General features: G+C 48.6%; 1 protein-coding gene across 2 annotated transcripts in view; it reads right to left on the bottom strand.

The window, feature by feature from the left end:
* MTUS2 (microtubule associated scaffold protein 2) overlaps positions 1–21,546 on the bottom strand; it is an 833,540-nt gene that overhangs the window by 59,618 nt on the left and 752,376 nt on the right. For both annotated transcript variants that reach the window (XM_073662484.1, XM_073662485.1), the window contains exon 8: positions 18,995–19,061. In XM_073662484.1, coding sequence (XP_073518585.1) covers positions 18,995–19,061 — 67 coding nt within the window. The remainder of the gene's footprint in view (positions 1–18,994; positions 19,062–21,546) is intronic.

Raw genomic sequence — 21,546 nt, 5'->3', positions numbered from 1 at the left:
TCCTTGGTTCCCAGGACAGCTTCAGCTCTGCTACATCGAGATGACAGGCTGGACCGCAGGAGAAGCTGCCATCCAGCTTGCCATGCCGCAGACACTGAGAAGCTCCTCAGTGAAGCTCCTCAGTGTCTCGCTGTGACGGAATCCAGATGAGCAGAGTTCATGTCCAATGAAATGCGTGAGCGCAGGAGAATTCTCCCACGCTGGGATGGCATTGAGATGACTGGGCTGAGCGCTGCCATCCAACTTGTCATCCTTCAGAGACACTGCAGAGCGCAAGCATGCCTGGATCCTATGGATGCGCCATTTCTGGGGCGGCTCACGGCTGGTGTTTCTAGCCTGGGAGGGGGCCAATATGCATGGCACCCTTCCTGGGCTATTAATATCAGCCCCCAGCTAGTCTGCCTAGCCTTTGCTAGCTATTAAAATAGGGGGGAACACACATCATTTTTTTGGGGGGTCCCCCGTTTTAATAGCTAGTAAAGGCTAGGCATTCAGCTGGGGGCTGATATTAGTAGCCTGGGAAGCTCCATGGGTATTACCCCCTTCCCAGGCTTCAAACATATGCCCCAGCCGTCTGCTTAACCTCCGCTAGAGACTAAAATTACGGGGAACCCCACGCCAATTTTTCTTTTAATAAATCCTTTATTTTAACACTAAATGACAAGTACAGTAATCAACACTGTCACTGTACTTATATATGTGACTGACATGTTTCTATCTATCTAATCTATGTGTGAAGCTCTATTCTTTCTGTTCTAAATTGTCGGGTACCGGTGAATGCCGCTGCTGAATTGCCGGCTTTTCATGTTTCACTGTGAGCACTGTTCCCATCGATTTGGGCAATCACTGTAATGCCACAACCACCTTGGCTGCGGCATTACAGTGAGTTGCAGACAATCCCTGCATGATTGGTGCTCTAAATAGCGCCAGACATGCAGGACGGGGACCCGAGCTCCCGCCCGAGCATCGCGCAAGTACTCGGCGAGCTCCGAGCATCTCGAGTACTGAGATGCTCGGGTGAGTACCGAGCAGTGGCGAGCATGCTCGCTCATCACTAATCATTTTCAAACAGATCACCGCATTTCATCTGCCTACCACCCACAAACAAATGGCCAGCGGGAACGTGACAATCAAACACTCAAAGAATCTCTTAGCAAGCTTGTCAACTGGGACCAGTTCATCCCTGGTGTTTTGTTTGCCTATCACACATCTGTGCATGGCTCAACCAAGTGCACTCCATTTGAGGTCATGTATGGACGAAAGGCTAAGCTTCCTATTGAATTCAATGAATCAACAAATGACACTGTGGATGTCATGTCTCTTCCAGATGATGAGAACTCAGATGTGCTAAATACATTCACAACCATTCATAACAGGATCCACTCAACTGTAAGTACCAACATCCATTCTGCTCAGGAACAGCAAAAGTGTGCCTTTGATCGCCGACACAACAGCAACAAAGAAATCACTGCTGGCGCCATTGTTTATATCAAGAATCAATGTCGTATTCATCGCATGGGTTCAAAGATGGAACCATGCTGGGTTGGACCCTACTTGGTTGTGTAATCCTTAACCAAGGGACAAGTAAAACTTAAGAACAATAAGACTGGCAAGATACTAAGCAACACCTACCATGCCAGCAACCTTAAGATTTACCAGGATGAAGAGACTTCTCTACCACCCCAGTCCCTTGATGACTGCCCCAGTGACTCTGCCACACAGAAACACAAGCAAAGCAAGACTTTCAACCCACTACCAAGTTCAGGAAGGAAGAATCTTACCACCACTCTTGACCTTACGTTTAGTAGGGTTGCGTACTTTGGATGCACAAGAGATCTTGGACAACCACGGCGTACATATAAAACCAAAGGTGATGGGAACTGCTACTTTCGGGCCATCAGCTATATCCTGACAGGAACAGAGGACAACTACTCCCTTCTGAGAGCTAAAGTCATCCACCACTTGAAAACTGACTTGTCCAAAAAAACTACAGGGCTACTTTAATCAAGATGTGAATGAATATGTGAACACCTCTGGCATCTCTCGTGATGGAATCTGGGCAACTGATGCAGAAATCATGGCCACAGCATCTGTTGAGTTGTGACATTGTCATCCACACAAAAGTCGGTGACACCATGGATTGGTTGACCTATCCCGCAAGCTTCAATCTGCAGTAAACAACACAACATGCACTTTATCTTGAAAACAAGCATGATCATTTTAATGTTTTTATCAGTGTTTACTAATCATTTTAATTAATGTTGTTATCAGTGTTTACCTTTGAACGTTTATATTGTAGTGTCCTGTCACCAGCCATGTGTACGATTATCGGCTGAAAGCCTCTCTGGAACCAATAATCGCCCCATGTAAAGGTACCTTTATAAGTTGAAGTTTCAGAATGTTATGACTTATTATGTCCTGAACAGTCAAGTTTTTTATGAACCGTCAAGGTTTTCTGGTTGAAGTAAAAAAAAGTGTGTGTGTTCTGGCCCAGAGGGGTATAATTTGGCCTAGGCCACTTTAACCCTTGGTATATTCTGGGCGGGGGGTTAATCTGGCCTGTTACACTGGGACAACTCTCAGTGGTCACTAAAAGCTGTCGGACATCCTGTTTCCAGCAGGGGTTGACTTTTTCATTTCTTCTAACATTGCTGGAGAAGAAGCAAGACTTTGTTAAAGTTGATGAACAGACAAAAAAATAAAAATATTTGGACTCGAAACGCGCTACGTCAGGTAAATGAGAAGACCGCAGCGTCAGGAATCAGCAATTTATAGGCTTCAGGGTACATGACTCATCGTTTTTGCAACGGTTTCTAAGTAAAATCATGCTGTAAGCTGTATTGCTGTCATTAATACTACTTCATGGGGGGGTTAAGCCAAAGGCTTTCTGTACATTCAGTGAAATGAGTACTGTCAGATATTTGCAAAAGGACTGATCCACTGCAGCCCGCTCCTATCTTTATGCAGACTGACCCGCTGCAGCCCGCTTGTATCTCTATGCAGACTGACCCGCTGCAGCCCGCTCGTATCTCTATGCAGACTGACCCGCTTCAGCCCGCTCGTATCTCTATGCAGACTGACCCGCTGCAGCCCGCGCGTACCTCTATGCAGACTGACCCGCTGCAGCCCGCTCGTATCTCTATGCAGACTGACCCGCTGCAGCCCGCTCGTATCTCTATGCAGACTGACCCGCTGCAGCCTGCTCGTATCTCTATGCAGACTGACCCGCCGCAGCCCGCGCCTATCTCTATGCAGACTGACCCGCTGCAGCCCGCTCGTATCTCTATGCAGACTGACCCGCTGCAGCCCGCTCGTATCTCTATGCAGACTGACCCGCTGCAGCCCGCGCGTACCTCTATGCAGACTGACCCGCTGCAGCCCGCGCGTACCTCTATGCAGACTGACCCGCTGCAGCCCGCTCGTATCTCTGTGCAGACTGACCCGCTGCAGCCCGCTCGTATCTCTATGCAGACTGACCCGCTGCAGCCCGCTCGTATCTCTATGCAGACTGACCCGCTGCAGCCCGCGCGTACCTCTATGCAGACTGACCCGCTGCAGCCCGCTCGTATCTCTGTGCAGACTGACCCGCTGCAGCCCGCTCGTATCTCTATGCAGACTGACCTGCTGCAGCCCGCTCGTATCTCTATGCAGACTGACCCGCTGCAGCCCGCTCGTACCTCTATGCAGACTGACCCGCTGCAGCCCGCTCGTATAATAATAATAATAATAATAGTTTATTTTTATAGCGCCAACATATTCCGCAGCACTTTACAAATTTTAGGGGGGACTTATACAGACAATACAGAATAAGCATATCTCATATCGAACGGAGTGAGGGCCCTGCTCGCGAGCTTACAGTCTATGAGGAAGTGGGGGAGACACAAAAGGTAAAAAGTACATATATTGTATAATGCAGCCTTGATATACTGAATAGGATAAATAATAATACATGGACTGGTCGCCAGCCAGTATGTGTGCAGTCCTGACAGAGGCTTTTATGTGCATGGTTGGTTTGAACCCGAAGTTGAAGAAGATTTTAATATGGGGGAAAGCTGGGATGGACAGAGTGTGTTTAGGTGATACGCCAGTCTAAAGAAATGTGTTTTTAGGGTTCGCTTGAAACTGTGGGTATTGGGAATTAATCGAACTGTCCTGGGTAGTGCATTCCAGAGAATTGGCGCAGCACGCGAGAAATCTTGGAGACGGGAGTGGGAAGTTCGGATTATGGAGGATTTTAGTTTCAAGTCATTTGCAGAACGGAGGGCACGTGTAGGGTGGTAGACTGAGACAAGGGAGGAGATGTAGGGGGGTACTGAAGCATGGAGCGCTTTGTGGGTAAGCGTGATAAGTTTAAAACGAACTCTATATTGGATGGGCAACCAATGCAATGACTGGCACAGGGAAGAGGCATCTGAGTAGCGGTTGGCGAGGAATATGATCCTGGCTGCTGCGTTCAGGACGGATTGGAGAGGGGAGAGTTTAGTAAGAGGGAGACCGATTAGTAGAGCGTTGCAATAGTCAAGACGAGAATGAATAAGAGCGACAGTAAGAGTTTTTGCCGAGTCAAAGGTGAGAAAAGTCCTGATTCTTGAGATGTTTTTGAGGTGTAGATGACATGAACGAGCGAGTGATTTGATGTGAGGAGTGAAAGAAAGATCTGAATCAAAAATGACCCCAAGACAGCGGGCTTGTAGCTGGGGAGTAATGGTTGAGCCACAAACGGAGATGGCAATATCGGGCACAGGTAGATTAATGGAGGGAGGAAAGACGAGTAGTTCAGTTTTTGACAGATTCAGTTTTAGGTAGAGGGAGGACATAATGTTAGACACAGCAGAAAGACAATCACTGGTCTTTTGTAGTAATGCAGGGGTGATGTCCGGAGCAGAGGTGTATAATTGGGTGTCATCAGCATAGAGATGGTACTGAAAACCGAATCTACTGATTGTTTGTCCAATAGGAGCGGTGTATAAGGAGAAAAGAAGGGGGCCTAGGACTGATCCTTGAGGAACCCCGACAGTAAGAGGAAGTAGGGAGGAGGAGGAGCCGGCAAAAGACACAGAGAAGGAGCGGTCAGAGAGATAAGAGGAGAACCAGGAGAGAACCGTGTCCTTGAGGCCAATAGTGCGGAGCATAGTGAGGAGGAGCTGGTGATCCACAGTGTCAAATGCAGCAGAGAGATCCAGGAGAATCAGCAGGGAGTAGTGACCATTAGATTTAGCTGTTAGTAGATCATTAGAGACTTTAGTGAGGGCAGTTTCAGTAGAATGTAAAGAGCGGAAACCAGATTGTAAAGGGTCAAGAAGAGAGTTGTCTGAGAGATAGCGGATTAGACGGGAGTGGACCAGGCGTTCCAGGAGTTTAGAGATAAAGGGAAGATTGGAAACAGGTCTGTAGTTGGCCGTGCAGTTCTGGTCGAGGGATGGTTTTTTAAGTAATGGTTGTATGCTGGCGTGTTTAAAAGAAGAGGGAAAGATACCAGATGAGAGGGAAAGGTTGAAAATTTTAGTTAGGTGAGAGGTGACAGCTGGAGCAAGGGACTGAAGGAGATGTGAGGGAATAGGGTCGCTGGTGCAGGTGGTAGGGCGAGAAGATGCAAGGAGCCTGATCACTTCATCTTCCGTGACTGGTTCGAAGTCAGAAAATGAGCAAGATACAATGTGGCGGGGGGGAGCATGCATAACATTTGGGGATTGGGAGAAAATTTCCTGTCGGATATGGTCAATTTTTTCTTTGAAATAGTTAGCCAGATCGTCAGCGCTGAGGTCGGTGGTCGGGGCCTGTGCTGTTTGATTGAGGAGAGAATGAAACGTGTCAAAGAGTCGTTTAGGATTATTGGACAGTGAGATGATGAGGTTGTTAAAGTAGGTTTGTTTGGAGAGGTGAAGGGCAGAGTTATATGTTTTCAGCATAAATTTATAGTGGAGGAAATCTTCGGGCAGATTTGATTTTCTCCACAGCCGTTCAGCGCACCTGGAGTACCTCTGGAGAAGACGTGTTTGAGGCGTGTGCCAGGGTTGTCGCCGTCTATGCCGAATTGTTCTTTGTGTAGGAGGTGCGGCTTCATCCAGGGCACATAGCATTATTTTGTTATAATGCTTCAATGCAGATTCAGGACATGAGAGGGAGGAGATTGGGGCCAATGATGATTGCAACCTTTTTATAAATTTCTGGGTGTTAATGGCGCGTAAATTTCTATAAGTGTGGACGGTGGGAGTGTCTTGAGTAGAGTCACAGTTCTTGACAGAGAATGAAAGAAGATTATGGTCAGAGAGTGGAAGGGGAGAGTTAGTAAAGTCATGTACTGAGCAAAGCCGGGAGAAAATCAGGTCCAATGTGTTCCCGTCCTCATGTGTAGGAGAATTAGCAAGCTGTGAAAGGCCGAAGGAGGAGGTTAATGATAAAAGATGCGTGGCAGATGGGGAAAGAGGATCGCCAATTGGGATGTTAAAGTCTCCCATGATTATCGTGGGGATGTCGCAGGATAGAAAATTTGTAAGCCAGGCAGCAAAGTGATCCAGGAATTGACGGGGGGGACCTGGGGGGCGATAGACAACCGCCACTCGCAGGGAGAAGGGCCGGTAGAGTCTGACTGTGTGGGCCTCAAAGGACGGGAAGATAAGGGAGGGTACAGGGGGGATAACCTGAAAAGTACATTTTGTTGAAAGAAGCAGACCAACACCTCCACCTGATCTGTTGTCAGGTCGCGGGGTATGAGAGAAATGTAGGCCACCATAGGAGAGAGCTGCAGCGGCGGTGGTGTCCGACTGCTGGATCCAGGTTTCAGTGAGAGCCAGAAGGTTGAGGGAATTAGAGAGGAAAAAGTCATGGATGTAAGAGAGTTTATTACAAGCTGAGCGTGCATTCCAAAGGGCACAGTTGAATGAGACAGAAGATATGCAGGGAATATTAATGAGATTAGCAGGGTTTCTGAATGTAACAGGGAAAGAGTTAGTGTTATTATTACTGGAGGGTCCTGGGTTGGGAGAAATATCACCTGCGACTAATAGAAGGAAGATACAGAGAGTGAGCAGATGATTGAGTGATTTGTGAGAGCGTTTCCTGCGTTGTATGGTGGGAATGAATGGATCTGCGTGGTATAACATTGTGAAGAGAGCATGACAACTGTACATAGGAGAAGAGAGGAGTGAGGGATTAATATGGATGAAGTGTGCCGCATTTGTGGGTGAACAGTGAATGTGGATGATTGTAGCAACCAGAGTATAAATGGCACAGATACAAATGGTGAATACTGTTTGCCAAAAAGATGACCTGGAAGCAAGTTTGTTTAATTGTCTTGCATGTCTTACCTGTCTCCTGCCCTGTCCAACTGCCATTTTCTAACTGCCAGGGCACTTTGCTAAATTATGGCACTTCGATAAAGTATGCATAAATGCTATATGCATAAATGCCCCCGCATAAATGCCTCCCCTTAACTAAGTCTCAATATATAGGGACGTATCTGCTTAGATCTGCACAGATTTAACTCATTAACAATCAATCACTAGCTTAAAAGACAACAGGAGACCATAAAGTGCAGGGAAAAAAAAAAAAAAAAAACAGACTAGTAAACTCGGCATGGATCATAAACTCTTAAAGTAAGTGTGATGACCTTTAAGTATCATGGAATTAAAAAGCTAGAGGAGTGAAAAAATATATACCAGAAATTGATAGGCTGCAGAGCATTGCATGGAGATATAATGCAGTTTTCAGGACAGATCACACAAGCAGTGAAAAATATATACCAGAAATTGATAGGCTGCAGAGCATTGCATGGAGATATAATGCAGTTTTCAGGACAGATCACACAAGCAGTGAAAAATATATACCAGAAATTGATAGGCTGCAGAGTATCTCTATGCAGACTGACCCGCTGCAGCCCGCTCGTATCTCTATGCAGACTGACTCATTTCAGCTCTAGTCATTTAAGCTTTATGATCACTGAATAAGACGAGATCTGAAATATGACTTCTAAGCAGATGTCAAACCACTGAATATCCATCTATCAATTATTTAGTATCAGCCTCAGCAATCAATCGCATCTGAGCAGTCCTGGATACCGCACAAATATTGCATAAGAATGGTCATATTAAACATTTTCTTTTTTTGCTTCTGTCTTGTCTATAACAAGATAATGACCTTCTGCTTAAATTAAGGTGTTGTTCTGGGTATATTTGAAAAATTAAAGCCCGCACTGCTCCAATAGTCTGTGTTAGACCTGCAACGATGATGTTACATCCATCAATAACATGAACGCTGCAGCCAATCACTGGCCCCAGTGGTCAGGTGCCATACATCCAAGTATCTCTGTGAAGCCAGTGATTGGCTGCAGCAGTCAAGTGAATGATGGTTGTGATGTCATTGAAGAGGCAATAGATTAGGTCAGTAAAGGATATCTATCTATTTATTTTTTTTTTTTACACATGTACTGCATATTTATTTAAAAAGTCCAAGAAAACCCATTTAAGTAAAGGGATTTTGGCAACTTTGACCGGGAAAAAAAATACTCTTTACATAACTTAGTTGTTACTTTAAGGGAAAAAAAAAGGTTTCAGGCTGCAATGTTCATCGATTGTTTCAGATTCTAATTCCTGATGTGCAGTTTGCAATCCATAATAGTTTCGGACTGTTCTCCTGTGATCATCTGTTAAAGAAATTCATGCTGCATGTGTCCAGGATGCTGCTGCCTTTACCAGCTCTCAATTATAAGCACAACTTTATCTCTGTACTGATTTCTGCTTCTACACTTCACGAGTGATCTTTTCTCCCTTGTGCTGACAAGCAATGATGTTGAGAAATGTGGGAATCCCCTGTCCCCTTGTAGGATCTCCTTGGTGCTCTCCTCTTTTTCTATGCTGATTTACAATACACAACATACCTCCCAACCATCCGGCATTCAGCAGGACTGTCACGAATTTGGGAATCTGTCCCACTGTCCCGGGAGGTCGGGTAGATGACACTACCTCAGGGCAGGTAGTGTCATCTACCCGAGCCCTACCAGAGAAGAGGGGCAGAGCACAGGATGCTTCAGCAGCATCATCAATAATTATCTCTCCTCTATTCACCACCAAGATCCCCTGCGACCCAGTGTCTCCCTCCGATTCACACCACGGTCTCCCTCTAATCCCCACCAAAAGCCCCACAAAGTATTGGGTGCAGTTAGGGTACTGGCCTGGTGTACAGTAAAAATTGCCTGCCACAGTATATGTCCCTCTTTCTTATCCTTCAGAGTTGGGAGGTATGACTATAGCATGGGATTTACACCTTCCCTCTAACAGCTCCTGACAGCCACGTGTGCTCTCCTCCATATCTACACTATGATACATCACATCATTTGTACACTGCCCTACCTTGAGACTTGGATGCTTTGTTCCCTATCTGGTAAACTGCTCACAGCATTCTCTCTGCCCCTGCTTCTATCTGTAACACCGGCAGAACAGGAGAGGAGAGCAGAGAGAGGGGACACAGCCTGGAGTAGTGTCTTGTGGAATCTATGTCAGAAGCAGCATCAAAGCCATTCATTACCCATTGTTCTTCACTGACAATAGGTATGTGGAGCTCAGTCTTTCGTCCTCCTCCCCGCACAGTGCCCTCTGCACAGGTCATAGCTCAGTCTTTCGTCCTCCTCCCCGCACAGTGCCCTCTGCACAGGTCATAGCTCAGTCTTTCGTCCTCCTCCCCGCACAGTGCCCTCTGCACAGGTCATAGCTCAGTCTTTCGTCCTCCTTCCCGCATAGTGCCCTCTGCACAGGTCATAGCTCAGTCTTTCGTCCTCCTCCCCGCACAGTGCCATCTGCACAGGTCATAGCTCAGTCTTTCGTCCTCCTCCCCGCACAGTGCCATCTGCACAGGTCATAGCTCAGTCTTTCGTCCTCCTCCCCGCACAGTGCCATTTGCACAGGTCATAGCTCAGTCTTTCGTCCTCCTCCAAGCACAGTGCCCTCTGCACAGGTCATAGCTCAGTCTTTCGTCCTCCTCCCCGCACAGTGCCCTCTGCACAGGTCATAGCTCAGTCTTTCTTCCCCCTCCCTGCACAGGTCATAGAGACTACTTAAATTCTATATAAAAGACATTTGTTGTTCAAATTATTAAATTATAAAAAAATTAGTTATTGAAAATAAAAATAGTTGCATATTCTTTTCTTTAATCTTTTAATCTGCACACGATTTCTGAATGTAGATGATTATTTTTTCTGTACATGATTATGGGGCAGCCATCTTGCATAAATTTCTGTGAACAGCAGTTCAAAGACATGCTTTACTGCAGCCATCTGGACCATAGACAACAATAGTTTCTTTGACTTCTTGAGAGTGATGCTCTGATTTGTGCAGGAAGATGGTAGAGGTGAGCTGTGACATTACCTAATGTGAATGGTGGATTGTATTTTATCTATGTATAGATGTTACCTTTTACTGAGGTGACTAGTTAGATAATCTCTACGGAACAGGAAAAATCAGCCTAATATTAGATTGAAAGACCCCAGGTCAAAAATGTCAAGGTTTGGCTCTTTATCTTTTTTAAAAATCCGCCTTTAAATACAGGCCTTTTTATGGTCTTCTCTGAGGGGGCGCTGCTCACAGGATAATTATGCAGAGCAGGCTAAAGACCCATCCCCAGAGAATCCTTTGAGCAATGCCCCCTTGGTGAAGCCCATAAAAATTAGCACTAGAGATGAGCAGATCACTTCATGCAACCACGGTCCATGGTCAGTGCTCTCTGGCCATGGATAGGAGCTGCGTAAATTTCCTGACCTTCTGAGTTTCCTTGTGCGGCGCACAGGTGATGATGCACCAGCACAGCAAATCATAAAAGGGGATCCCAGACGATCAGTAAATTCATGCAGCTCCTAGCCACTGCCAAAGATCACTGGCCAAGGTTGTGAGAAGTGATCCGCTCATCTATAATTACTGCACTAAATAAAAAGGCCCATATCTCTGGAACCATATGATTGATGTAAAAAAAATTAAATACTCAGGAGACCAGCAGGAATAAAATAAGAGCATAAACTGAGCACTTTTGACCTGTTGACAGATCCTCTGAAGCTCTGACACCAGTAAACCTATATTCGGAAACTAATCAGTTTCAAATTCTGGACCTATTGGAACAAAAAAGTTGCACTTAAAAATAAGAGTTTACAAATGAAAATTGAAAAAAGAACAATCTGTAAAATGACATAATAATAATGCACTTCAGACACATCCATATAATAAAATAGCATTAAAGTGTGTAGCATCGGCGTCTCTGCCCCCTGGCAGGCAGAGACGCCGTCCCTCTCACCTCCCCGCGCGGCGTCCTCCTGCGCGTCTCTTCCTGCTGCTGCTGGCGCGCGCAGCTTCCCGGGCACTGGCGCGCTCCCTCTCTCTTAAAGGGGCCGCGCGCGCTGTCCTAAGGAGTCCCCGGCGAATAGCCGAGGGTCCTCCCATATATAAGGCACCTCCTCCAAAATGGAGGTGCCCGAGCAAAAGTTGTTGCACAGCATACTTACCTCTGCTTCAGCCCTCAGGTCCAGTTGCCAGCCTGACTACTGTTCCAGTCTGCCAGTCTGACTTCTCTCCAGCCCGACAGTCTGCCTTCCGTTCTACCCGCCAGTCTGTGTATGGGCAAGTCCGCCTGCTTACTAGGAAGCACCTGCCTGTTACCTGCCGTGCCTGCTAGCCCGCTCACCTGGGAGCACTCGCCTGTTACCTGCCTGTTACCTAATAGCCTACCTGGAGGCTCCCTGCTGTCACTTGCCGTGACCACCTGTCTGTTACCTAGAGACTTCAACCTGCTCTGCCGTCACGTGCCGTGACCACCTGTCTACTATCCAGAGACTTCTGCCTGCCTGTTGTGTCCATCCGCTATACCGGTCAGTCCCAGTCTGCTGACCCGTGGGAGCCACCTGCTCTCTTACAAGGTCGTCCCCAGAGTAGCACCTGGTCCCTCTGCTCGGTCCCTCCCTGGTCACGGAGTCGTTAGCCGCCGTACGACCAGAGTCGGTCTGAGTTGATACTTAGTTACGCCCCTCTGGGTCCCTCCTTGCACCGCGGCACAGAGGTTCCACCACCCGGATCCGTAAAAGTTTGCTCGGGCCATGGAACCCGGTGGCCCCCAGGCTCCTTCGCTTGCTGACCTGTACCAGGAGGTTTCTCGTCAGAGATCCCAACAGGAAACCATCCTGACCTACCAGCGGTCTGTCAACACTCGCTTGGACACGCTGTCCGTACCACCTGTGTCCTCCCCTAGTCGAGCAACACCCGCTCCGGCAGCGCCGCTGCCCATCAATACCACGGCATCCAACCCAGGCCCCCGGCTTTCTGCACCTCCTCGTTTTGGAGGCGACCCCGCTCTAGCTCGGGGTTTCATAAACCAGTGCACCCTGCACTTTGAACTCTTGCAACATCAGTTCATCTCCGACCGGGCTAAGGTGGTATTCATCATGTCCCATCTCACTGGGGAAGCACTGGCATGGCTAAATCCCCTGTGGGAGAGAGGGGACCCCCTGGAGTCCGACCTATCATCTTTCCTCGCGGCTTTCTGGAAAGTCTTCGATGAGCCAGGACGAAAATCCTCTTCAGCCTTCTCTCTGCTACGTCTCCGCCAAGAGAGTCTCACCGTGGGCCAATATGCCATACGGTTCCGTACCCTCGCTTCTGAGCTTGCCTGGAATAACGAGGCTCTGGTGTCCATCTTCTGGGAGGGTCTTTCTGGTTGGATTGAGGATGAGCTAGCCGGTCGGGACATTCCTACCACCCTGGATGACCCGGTGTCACTCGCTACCCGGATTGACATCCGGTTCCAAGAACGCACCAAAGAGACCACTCGGGAGAGAAAGTTCCCCCGCCTCGCTCCTACTTTCCAGAGACCTGCCTCTCAACTAGTCACTCCCTGGGCGCACTCGCTCGAACCCATGCAGATCGACCAGACCAAGATGGTCAAATCTCGCCTAGAGTCACGTCGAGCCGAGGGGAGCTGTTTCTATTGTGGCAGTAAAGAGCACCTGATCTGTTCCTGCCCGGAGAGGCCGGGAAACTTCAGTGTCTAGGACCGCTCGGAGAAGTCATCCAAGGCAAAAGTAAGCCCTCTCCATCCCTGACTTTGCCTGTCTCTATCTCCTGGGGAGAGAACCGTCTCCTTGAAATTGCTCATCTGGATTCTGGAGCTGCTGGAAACCTCATTTCCCAGTCCCTGGTAGAGAGATACTGTATTCCCACCAAACCTCTGGCTGAACCATTGTCCGTCGCCTCCGTGGATGGAAGACTCCTTCCGGTGACCATCCTGCTCATCACTGAGCCCATAACCCTGCAGGTGGGAATGCTGCACTCGGAGAAAATCTCCTTCCATGTGCTGTCCGGACTCTCTCACTCCCTATTGCTAGGTCTACCCTGGCTCCAGACACATGAACCCGTGCTGAACTGGCAATCCGGTGAAGTACTCCAGTGGGGGCAGGACTGCCATAGGACCTGCCTGATTCCGGTTCACCCGACTCGTCCACCACCTACCCCAGCTAATTTACCCAGTCTACCGGCTCCTTACTGGTCCTACGCGGATGTCTTCGGTAAAAAGGAAGCAGAGACATTGCCACCTCATAGGCCATATGATCGCCCGATCGACCTGGTACCTGGCGCCACTCAACCCCGTGGGCGTATTTACCCGTTGTCGGCGGCCGAAACCCGAGCCATGTCTGAGTACATTGAGGAGAATCTGACTAGGGGATTCATCCGGAAATCTACCTCCCCGGCTGGAGCCGGGTTCTTCTTTGTCAAGAAGAAGGATGGTTCGCTACGCCCCTGTATTGATTATAGAGGACTCAATCAGATCACGGAAAAAAACAAATATCCCCTGCTGCTCATCTCAGAGTTGTTTGATCGCCTTAAGGGCACCAGGATCTTTTCCAAGCTGGATCTTCGCGCAGCGTATAACCTGGTCCGAATCCATCAAGGAGATGAGTGGAAGACGGCATTCAGTACCCGGGACGGTCACTATGAGTACCGTGTGATGCCCTTCAGTCTCTGCAATGCTCCCGCTGTCTTCCAAGAATTGGTCAACGACATCTTCCGTGATCTTCTTTACTCCTGCGTGGTGGTATACCTGGACGATATCTTGGTCTTCTCTCCGGATCTTCCCACACACCGGAGGGATGTTCGTCAGGTCCTGCTTAGGCTCAGGCAGAACCACCTCTATGCAAAATACGAAAAGTGCCTCTTCGAGCAGACCTCTCTTCCATTCCTGGGCTATGTTATCTCCCAGACAGGCCTACGAATGGATCCTGAGAAGCTCTCTGCTGTCCTAAAGTGGCCCCGTCCGGAGGGGTTGAAGGCGATTCAGCGATTCCTGGGCTTCGCCAACTACTATCATCTCTTCATCCCGCACTTCTCTTCTTGGACTGCTCCCATATCTGCGCTCACCCATAAGGGAGCAAATCCCAAGGAATGGTCGCCCGAAGCTGAGGAGGCCTTCCTTTCCTTAAAGCAAGCCTTCTCCTCTGCCCCAGTGCTGCACCGTCTGGATAGCAACAAGCAGTTCTACCTGGAGGTTGATGCTTCCTCCTTCGGAGCCGGAGCGGTGCTCACCCAAAAGTCTTCTTCCGGGAGAATGGTAACCTGCGGCTTCTTCTCCAAACTCTTCTCCTCCTCTGAGCGCAACTACTCTATAGGAGACCGAGAACTGTTAGCCGTTAAATTGGCGCTGGAGGAGTGGCGTTACCTGCTTGAAGGGGCTCTATACCCGGATCACAAAAACCTGGCATATCTCCAGAATGCCCAAAGACTCAACCCGCGCCAGGCCCGGTGGTCTTTGTTCTTCGCCCGCTTCGACTACGTCCTACACTTCCGCCCGGCGGACAAGAATGTCAAAGTCGACACCTTGTCCCGATTCTTCCTGTCCTCCGATCAAGAGGAGGAGCCTATGCACATCATCGACCCCTCCAAAGTGATGAATGTGGCCCCCTTGGATCTGACTAGTCTTCCACCCGGTAAGACGTTTGTAGCAGTACCGGATCGTGAGAAGGTTCTTCGCTGGGGTCATTCATCTAAACTAGCCGGCCATGGTGGCCAAAAGAAGACCTTCCTGCTCATTGCCCGGCATTACTGGTGGCCTACCCTGCGCAAGGATGTGGTAGACTTAGTCTCAGCCTGTTCGTCCTGTGCCCGCAACAAAGTTCCCAGACATCTACCAGCCGGTCCTCTATTGCCTCTTCCCATACCTGATGCTCCGTGGCAACACATTGCTATGGACTTTATTACAGATCTCCCTGTCTCTGCTGGTTGTACAGTCATTTGGGTGGTCGTCGACCGCTTTTCTAAAATGGCCCACTTCATCCCTCTGCCTGGTCTCCTGTCTGCATCAGTGCTAGCTAAAGACTTCTTCCTCCACATCTCCTGTCTCCATGGCCTACCCCTCCACATCGTGTCGGATCGAGGGGTTCAGTTCACCTCACGTTTCTAGCGAGCTACGTGTAAGCTACTGGATGCCACCCTGGATTTCTCCTCCGCAGTCATCATCCACAGTCCAATGGTCAAGTGGAGCGGATCAACCAGATCCTTACCAGCTACCTCCGGCACTTTGTTAACGCTCACCATACTGATTGGGTGGATCTCCTGCCATGGGCCGAATTCTCCTACAACAACCATGAGAGCGAATCATCTTCCAAGTCTCCGTTCTTTATAGTCTATGGTCAACATCTCCGGATTCCGTTTCCCGTCTCCATTTCTGTGGACAACCCTGCCACGGAGTCTCTGGTCAGCGAATTTTCCACCATTTGGGAGAATACTATGTCCGCACTTCTTCAGTCCTCCAAGCGGATTAAGAGACATGCTGACAAGAGACGTCTGGATCCGCCTCAATTCCGTCCCGGAGACAAGGTTTGGCTCTCCTCCAAACATGTTCGGCTCAAAATACCCTCCTACAAGTTGGGTCCTCGGTTCATCGGTCCATTTGAAGTCCTTAAACAAATCAATCCAGTGGCCTACAAGTTAAAACTCCCAGCCACCTTACGGATTCCCAACTCCTTCCATGTATCTCTCCTCAAACCAGTTGTCTTTAATTCTTTCTCCAACAATCCAGGTTCTTCCCCTGCTTTTTGAGGTAGAGAATATTCTGGCTACCAAAAGGGTAAGAGGAAAAACCTTTTTTCTGGGGGATTGGAAGGGGTTTGGCCCAGAGGAGAGAACTTGGGAACCCAGGGAGAACATCCATGCCCCGCTTCTCCTTGAAAAATTTCTTTCTGGCCTAAAAAAAGAGGGGGCGTAAAGGGGGGGTACTGTAGCATCGGCGTCTCTGCCCCCTGCCAGGTAGAGACGCCGTCCCTCTCACCTCCCCGCGCGGCGTCCTCCGGCGCGCGCAGCTTCCCGGGCACTGTGCTTAGGGCGCACGCGCGCACTCCCTCTCTCTTAAAGGGGCCGCGCGCGCCGTCCTAAGGAGTCCCTGGCCAATAGCCGAGGGTCCTCCCATATATAAGGCACCTCCTCCAAAATGGAGATGCCCGAGCAAAAGTTGTTGCACAGCATACTTACCTCTGCTTCAGCCCTCAGGTCCAGTTGCCAGCCTGACTACTGTTCCAGTCCGCCAGTCTGACTTCTCTCCAGCCCGACAGTCTGCCTTCCGTTCTACCCGCCCGTCTGTCTATGGGCAAGTCCGCCTGCTTACTAGGAAGCACCTGCCTGTTACCTGCCGTGCCTGCTAGCCCGCTTACCTGGGAGCACTCGCCTGTTACCTAATAGCCTACCTGGAGGCTCCTGCTGTCACTTGCCGTGACCACCTGTCTGTTACCTAAAGACTTCAACCTGCTCTGCCGTCACGTGCCGTGACCACCTGTCTACTATCCAGAGACTTCTGCCTGCCTGTTGTGTCCATCCGCTATACCGGTCAGTCCCAGTCTGCTGACCCGTGGGAGCCACCTGCTCTCTTACAAGGTCGTCCCCAGAGTAGCACCTGGTCCCTCTGCTCGGTCCCTCCCTGGTCACGGAGTCGTTAGCCGCCGTACGACCAGGGTCGGTCTGAGTTGATACTTAGTTACGCCCCTCTGGGTCCCTCCTTGCACCGCGGCACAGAGGTTCCACCACCCGGATCCGTAACAAAAGTGCATTATTAATAAATGATAAGAAGGGTAGAAGGGAAATTACATAAAATTTCCAAAGGCACAGTATGAATATGCTAATAGTAACATAGACTTAGTCTTCCTTCAACCTTAAAACTATCTAGTTCAACCCATAGCCTAACATGTTGATCCAGAGGAAGGCAAAAAAAAAAAACATGTGGCAAACACTAAGCTCCACACTGGGGAAAAAAATTCCTTCCCGACTCCATACGACAATCAGACTAGTTCCCTGGATCAACGCCCTATCAAGGAATCTAGTATTTATAACCTGTAATATTATACTTTTCAAGAAAGGCATCCATGCCCTTCTTAAATTTTAATAGTGAATCACTCATTACAACATCATGCGGCAGAGAGTTCCATAGTCTCACTGCTCTTACAGTAAAGAATCCCCATCTGTGATTATGATTAAATCTTCTTTCCTCCAGACGTAGAAGATGCCCCCTTGTCCCCGTCTCTGGCCTCAGAGTAAAAAGATCAGTAGACAGGTCTTTGTACTTTCCCCTCACATACTTGTACATAGTAATAAGATCACCCCTAAGCCTTCGTTTTTCCACAGTAAATAACCCCAAGTGTAATAACCTGTCTTGGTATTGCAGACCCCGCAGTCCTCTAATAACCTTGGTCGCTCTTCTCTGCACCCTCTCTAGTTCAGCTATGTCTTTCTTATACACCGGAGACCAGAACTGTACACAGTATTCTAAGTGTGGTCGCACTAGTGACTTGTATAGAGGTACAATTATGTTCTCATGAGCATCTATGCCTCTTTTAATGCATCCCATTATTTTATTTGCCTTCGCAGCAGCTGCCTGACACTGGCCACTAAATGTGAGCTTGTCGTCCACCAATACACCCAGGTCTTTTTTAGTTAGTTTTGCCCAGTGTTTTACAATTAAGCATATAATTATACATTTTATTTCCTCTGCCCAAGTGCATTACCTTACATTTATCCCCATTAAAGCTCATTTGCCATTTATCAGCCCAAGCTTCTAGTTTACATAGATCCTCCTGTAATATAAAATTGTCCTCCTCTGTATTGATTACCCTGCAGAGTTTAGTGTCATCTGCAAATATTGAAATATTACTCTGTATGCCCCCTACAAGGTCATTAATAAATATGTTAAAAAGAAGGGGGCCCAATACTGACCCCTGTGGTACCCCACTGTTAACTGAGACCCAGTCTGAGTGTTTTCCATTAATAACCACCCTTTGTTTCCTATCACTGAGCCAATTCTTAACCCACATACATATATTTTCCCCTATCCCCATTGTTCTCATTTTATGTATCTCTCTGTACCTCTATTCCTTCTTACTTTATTGACTGTTCTAACCCCACCCCCAATTTCTTTATTTGTGGCCAGGTCACTATCTGTACTATCTTCGCCACCTATAAAATGTATACTCTCCCTCCCAATCCCTAGTTTGGCTTGTGATATCAACTTGAGCCTGGGAGAAATCAGATTTTAGAAATTATTGTACACAGAACAAAACAGAATTATTTTCAGAAAATCGTATCCTTTGCAAACTAAACATATGTCACAACAATTTCTTAAGTTATGAACTACATATAAAGGGCTGATCTTCTAATCCAAGTAGAGAGTGAACATAGACATGGCACAGCTTCTCCTATAGACCGCATCAATACCAAACAAGGGTGAAAACTGGCATAAAGTTCATGGCAACATTTTGATTTTATTAGACTGGAACATCTCTTGGATGTACAGATGCAACAGATCTCAATAAGCAGTATAATGTTTTGATATTCATACACTGAGATAATGGAGTAGTTTCCCTTGTATTTTAAGAAATCTCAAATAATAGGATCTTAAATATGGCAAACTCAGGTCTGCTACATCACTATGAAATACACTCGATCATATACACCTTGAGGTTCTTTAACTAATCAACTGGTTTACTTACCCACTTCATCTCTGATGGTTGCAAGTTCAAGTGATAGTTCTCTTTCTTTCATAAGCCCAGCTTCATTCTGTGGAGAAAGAGTTCAGAGCAGTTATATATATACTGTAAACCACCGTGTCCCTCAAGAAATGAACATGTTGCAAAAAGCAGAATTGTAATTAATGAGTTTAATAACTGAGATATGAATTTAGAAGAACATCATTGGGTCTTTCCATATTTTTCTCGGCAGGACACTGGACAATTTCGGCAGCAATAGCAACTTCTATCTTCATTCTCAAAGGGGATGTCCATATATCTGCAAGAGTTGAGTAAAAAGGATTTGCCGGACCCTGGTTCAGAGGCCATTTCATTAATCTGTGGCTGTGGGACCATAGCCCTGTGAACCTCCTCCTAAAGTGCCAGCATCCATATTCTGATTAGGAGCCCAGAATGATGTCACGAGTGTGACCTTCTGAAATGATGACATCATGCGTGGTTCTTCTAATCACAAGAAGCACCAGTGATGCCGGCAGGTAGGAGGAAGCTCGCAGGACTCTGGTCTGGTGACCAGGGTCCTACAACATTTTTTGCTCAATTCTAATAACCAATATACTTGTAATAACAAAAGCTCAACCAATGTCCACTGTTTCACCACTGGTCCCGACAATTCCACTTTAAGTTTGTGCTCATTATAAGAAGGGGGCCGTTTTTGGGGCTAATTTCAATAACGAAGCCAGCCCACTCTCTGTCATGGATGATGCATGAACAATGAGGGGGATTGGCTGCTCTGAGGCCTTATTTCTCTTCTTCAGACTTTCAATAAAAGTGGTTATCCAGGACTTTGTTTTTTTTTACTATGGAAATAAGAACTTACCGGCATGTAGCTGCTAACCATCTATCTGTTCTGCCCTGTGAAGATCTCTCTGTGATCAGGCAGTGATTCTCCTGCTTGTTTTTGTGGCACCCCAGGGGTCTGGTTGCCACAGTAATAGAAATATTATGTCTGAGAGCAAGTGGGAGGTTTCTCTGGTCAGGAGCCCTAAGCATGCAACACTGCCCGCCCAGGCCTGGGAGGGGAGGAATCTGCCCTTATAAACTGGGTCTGGGGCGGGATTAGGAGAGTCAGAGCTTGGAGAGGGAAAGATACAGCAGGAGCTCTGTAGGAGCAGGAGTGAGTGCCAGAGGCTGGAAGCTAGATAGCTCGCCTTGGCTAAAGACACTAAACCCGGACACAGAGTCCGAGGCTGTGGGGACATCCAGGTCCAGCAGCAGAATCCAACCGGCAGGGGATTCCAGGTCCTCTGGCCTTAGAAGCCCGGAGGCACGGTCACAAGCAAGGGACCAGCACCGCCATCGTGGAGCGGAGGCTAACAGAAGGCCCCAAGTCACCGGCCATACGGGTGAGCACCACACGGTATACTCAGGGACGTGGGCTACTTCTACCCGCATAGAGCAAGGTAGCCAGGAAAGAGTGCAGATAGACGGGGAGGCCTACAACTCCACCTGGCCAGGGGGAGTTCCTGCTTGCTCACAGACTGACCAGGCCTCTACTGCTAACCAGTACTCCCGGGAGGGTCTGCTTTATACCATCAGTAAAGACCCTGAACTGCACCACACGTCTCTGTGTTTCATCGCCGCCCCAGCACCATTAGTACTGGGACGCTCACACCATCACTCCCATCATCCACACTAGCTGCCCTGAGGCAATGGGAGTTATTCCATACTTGGCTGCGCTTACAACATCAGCCTCAGCGGCCTGCAGCGCAGCGGCGGTCCCCACTGACCGCAATCCACGGGTGGCGTAGTCGGACATTTGTTATTACACTAAGACTGCCACTGAATTGACCACCATGGGCACGGACCGGGTCAGCGCCACGGAGACTACAACCCCCAGCGATCCGGCTCCGGGTGTCCCCTGCACAACACAGGCCCAGGGGGCGAGTCAACTTTGGCGTAGCCGGCAGGATCTCGTGCCCGCAACCACCGGTACTGCCTGCCTGAAAAAGACTTTGGTACTTACCTGTGGCGAAGTTTCCCGCCATCGGACGTCATCTTGGGTCGTTTCCTGCCATCTTCTGCCGTCTTCCCGCCATCCGCTTCCCGCCATCGGACGCCATCTTCGGGACGCCGCACGGGAAGAAGAGGGGTGTGGACGGCGAAAGCGCGCGAGAGCCAAAGCTCCGCCCCACGCACTGACGCTGCGCAAGGTCCTGGAAGGGAGGAAAAGCGACGCTGACGTCATCGGAGCGCGACGCCAGGTCCTCTACCCCGACGATTGACTGCGGAGCCGCGGCCTACGGAACAAGAGCATCGCAAGGTAGGCCACGGTCCACTAGGGGGAGGGGTAGAAGGATGTCGGATACCGAGGGGAGCTCCACCGCCACACCGGCCGCCAGCGCAACCGCTGCAGCGGTCATGCCATTCACCATGCCCTATATCCCGGGGGCAACCTGGCTACCCCAGTACTCAGGGGAGTCATATACCCTAAGTGACTTTAGGGAAAGATTGGATAGCCTCTTCCAGGTATACCCCCTCACGGAAGAGCAAAAAGTAAGCATCCTGGTGGCCCAGTT

This window comes from Phyllobates terribilis, unplaced genomic scaffold (assembly GCF_046119375.1).
Source record: "Phyllobates terribilis strain yellow unplaced genomic scaffold, ASM4611937v1 Scaffold_2__4_contigs__length_985480577, whole genome shotgun sequence".
Classification (NCBI taxonomy): Eukaryota; Metazoa; Chordata; class Amphibia; order Anura; family Dendrobatidae; genus Phyllobates; species Phyllobates terribilis.
Note: the sequence above shows the minus strand (reverse complement) of the source record. Positions and strands in the feature narration are given on the sequence as shown.